At 32.7% G+C, this 3,684-nt stretch overlaps 1 protein-coding gene across 1 annotated transcript; it reads left to right on the top strand.

Moving 5' to 3' along the window:
• Positions 1-1,580: 1,580 nt before the first annotated feature.
• Positions 1,581-2,513, top strand: LOC129975307 (uncharacterized). Its single transcript, XM_056088361.1, has one exon. The coding sequence runs from the start codon at positions 1,581-1,583 to the stop codon at positions 2,511-2,513; it is 933 nt and encodes a 310-aa protein (XP_055944336.1).
• The last annotated feature ends 1,171 nt before the right edge of the window (positions 2,514-3,684 follow it).

Below are 3,684 nucleotides of genomic sequence, written 5' to 3'. Positions count from 1 at the left end.
TCGAGAGGTAACTCAGTGTTTGGTGTGGAAATTCGATGCGCGGTGGCATGGTGGTAAGGTCTCGGCTTCGGAACTGTAGGGCTTCAGGTGCAAAACCCGATTCCACTGAAAAACCGTCGTGTAATCGGGTCTGGTGCACGTTAAACGTCCTTCCACTGGTGTGGAGAGGGGGCTGCCAGCTCAGGTGTCGTCCTCGTCATCTGACCTTGGTTCAAAATTAAGGTCCATCCCAAAATAGCCCTAGTGTTGCTTTAAAACGGGACGTTAATATGACTAAACTATTGATGATGATGATCGTGTCCGTGGTACCACGGAAAGGGGCTGCAGTAGCTTCTGAGGCTAAAGACTCCTGAGCACCCAAGGGCAGAAGTCTGACTTCTAGCTCATATGAATATGAAACTCACCCATTCGCTTGCACAACCCCTTTTTACAGGGGGGCACATTCACACACCTCACAAATAGAACACAGATGAATATCAACCATGCCACAACCGGGATTCGAACCCAGATCACGGGGGATCAGACACCCAGATCAGACATCCAGATCACGGGGAAGATACGTTACCCCTATGCCAGGACGCCGGCAATTAAACTATTGTTTCATTTAATAAAAAATCTGCACACACTTGAAATATCCCCTGTAGGTTTAAAGAATAATAATGTGTGTGAATATAAAAGTTTTATAGGCTAAATTGAGTGTGTGATCATTTTAAGTTAGAGGCAAAAAATTAACTAAAAGCGCTACAAAACACTTCGGGTTGCTGGCTCCTCCTCGCTAAAATCTCCTCGAGGGCTAAGGGTTAAAATATTATTTATACGTCTTTTTACATCAGTCCTTTAAAACATCTATGAATCTTGCCCTTCCTTATCTATTATATTGTATTATTACTCTAAATATTTATCTGAACGACTTATTATTATTAATTATTTCATTAATCTATTTTTCAGTCCTAATAAGACAACAGCAATGTCTATATAATCCTGAACTTATACCCCGTTTTTCCTAACACCTGGAATCCCTGGCATTTTGCAGCCATATCCTTTAGTTTTCAAGGACACCAAGCTTTATTAATAATTCTCACATCCTGCCTTTATTTTAATTTTATATACTTCCCTTTCCTTTCAAGAGCATCGAGGTACTAAACCAACATAGATCATCCCTAATGAATGAATAACCATGAGATCATGCAATTTATTTTTCAATTAACTTCATTAAAGTCTCCCTCGGCGTTTTACGAATAAATTGCGGCGAATTAATTTTCTTTGGGAAACCTACACCGCAGCTATACATTTTGTAAATATTGCTGCAATCACGTTACACCGGTGTACATTGTAACAATACTTCTTTTGTTCCAAACCTGGTAATCATTATTCCCATGACGAAAAATGGGTTTATGTAATTAGCTTATATTGTATTCTCTCGAAATACAATATTATTTATTGTTCTCTCCAAAGATGCATCTTGAGTTTTGGAATAATTGGACATATAATAAAGAATGAAGGAAGGTAAACATGGGGAGTAAGTTGTAAAGTTCAATTTTTAGTGTATTTTGATTTTTAATTTAGTTCGTTCAATAACTATGAACAAAGAACTGTTATTATTAAGATTCCTTGAAATTTCATCGAGTTGGATAATACCATGTAATTTTGGTTACCATGTAACCGAGCTACCATATAATTTTGGTTACAATATTACCGAGCTACCATATACTTTTGGTTACCATATAACACAGGTGCCATATAATTTTGGTTACAATATAATGGAGCTACCATATACTTTTGGTTACCATATAACACAGGTGCCATATAATTTTGATTACAATATTACCGAGCTACCATATACTTTTGGTTACCATATAACACAGCTGCCATATAATTTTGGTTACAATATAACGGAGCTACCATATACTTTTGGTTACCATATAACACAGCTGCCATATAATTTTGGTTACAATATAATGGAGCTACCATATACTTTTGGTTACCATATAACACAGGTGCCATATAATTTTGATTACAATATTACCGAGCTACCATATACTTTTGGTTACCATATAACACAGCTGCCATATAATTTTGGTTACAATATAATGGAGCTACCATATACTTTTGGTTACCATATAACACAGGTGCCATATAATTTTGGTTACAATATAATGGAGCTACCATATACTTTTGGTTACCATATAACACAGCTGCCATATAATTTTGGTTACAATATAATGGAGCTACCATATACTTTTGGTTACCATATAACACAGCTGCCATATAATTTTGGTTACAATATAATGGAGCTACCATATACTTTTGGTTACCATATAACACAGGTGCCATATAATTTTGGATACAATATAATGGAGCTACCATATACTTTTGGTTACCATATAACACAGGTGCCATATAATTTTGATTACAATATTACCGAGCTACCATATGCTTTTGGTTACCATATAACACAGCTGCCATATAATTTTGGTTACAATATAACGGAGCTACCATATAATTTTGGTTAAAATTTGGACTTACTGTAGTGTAAAATTCCACTAATCTGGCTAGTATGGGACTAGAGGACTGCTAGATAAACGAAAGCGTTGGATTAGTAGCCTGCTTTAAATTAGCCGTAATGGTCTCCCGAAATTTTCTTGCATAGTCTGTAATGAAAGTGTCATCCCACCCCCACCATATAACATTTTAAGCAACAAACAAGATCGTGATGACTACAAGTGCTTACAAAGCTATTAAATACTAAGTTGATATTTTTTTAAAAATTACATATGGACAAACTAACTAACTATGAATAGTAAATCAAACGTTTGTTTCTTTGTTTGATTGTTTTTTATGGCGTAAATCAAACGAGCTATATATATATATATATTGTGCGCGCAGTTATTTAGTTATTTATGAAAAACTGATTTTATTAAATTCAGATTTCCCATTTTCATCACTACGTTCTATATTACTAATTAAAAAATTTCTGGTTGTGGAAGATGAACGTCAGCATTAGTTAATTAAATACACAGAGAACTTAGTTTGATTTGAACTATTGAAATGTGAATTTATAAGGTAAACGAATAGGAAAAATATATCTTTTTTTATCCTTTGAACTTTCTCTTAATTTAATGTAATTGTATAGTTATATAACGCGAATTTATACATCAGTCAAATCGAAGCCAAGGTTAAAAATAATATGAAATTGTTTTTATATCTGAGATGTTTCTTTTATCAAGCACGTCCAAACCGTGTGCTCGCACTGATTTTAAAAGAATAATCTTTTTAAAGCTCTTAATTCTCTCTTAAAATCACACAGATCAAAAATTTATTCAATCAAAGAAGCAACACAACTTTGCACATATTAAAAAAAAAAAAAAAAAAAAAAAAAATTGAATTCTTAGATGTGAATTGCATTGTTAACTTTGAAACTTTACTGTGCAGTCATTGTTGTAAATTATTAAAACCATTATTTTAAAAAATTTTGATTTTAAAATTATTATTTTATTTATAAAAATTACTTATTGTTTATTTATTAAATTGATATTAATTATAAAATCTGTTCAAAATATAAAAAAAAGTTTTACTTGTTGATTTTAATTTTTTTTTTTTGCTGTATTTATTTTTATAGTCAATTTTTCTTTATTCGATTTTTTAAGAATAAATTGAAACTTTTAATGTGGTTCCCTCAATTTC

Source organism: Argiope bruennichi, chromosome 7 (genome assembly GCF_947563725.1).
Source record: "Argiope bruennichi chromosome 7, qqArgBrue1.1, whole genome shotgun sequence".
Lineage (NCBI taxonomy): Eukaryota > Metazoa > Arthropoda > Arachnida > Araneae > Araneidae > Argiope > Argiope bruennichi.
This window is presented reverse-complemented; position numbering and strand designations above follow the sequence as displayed.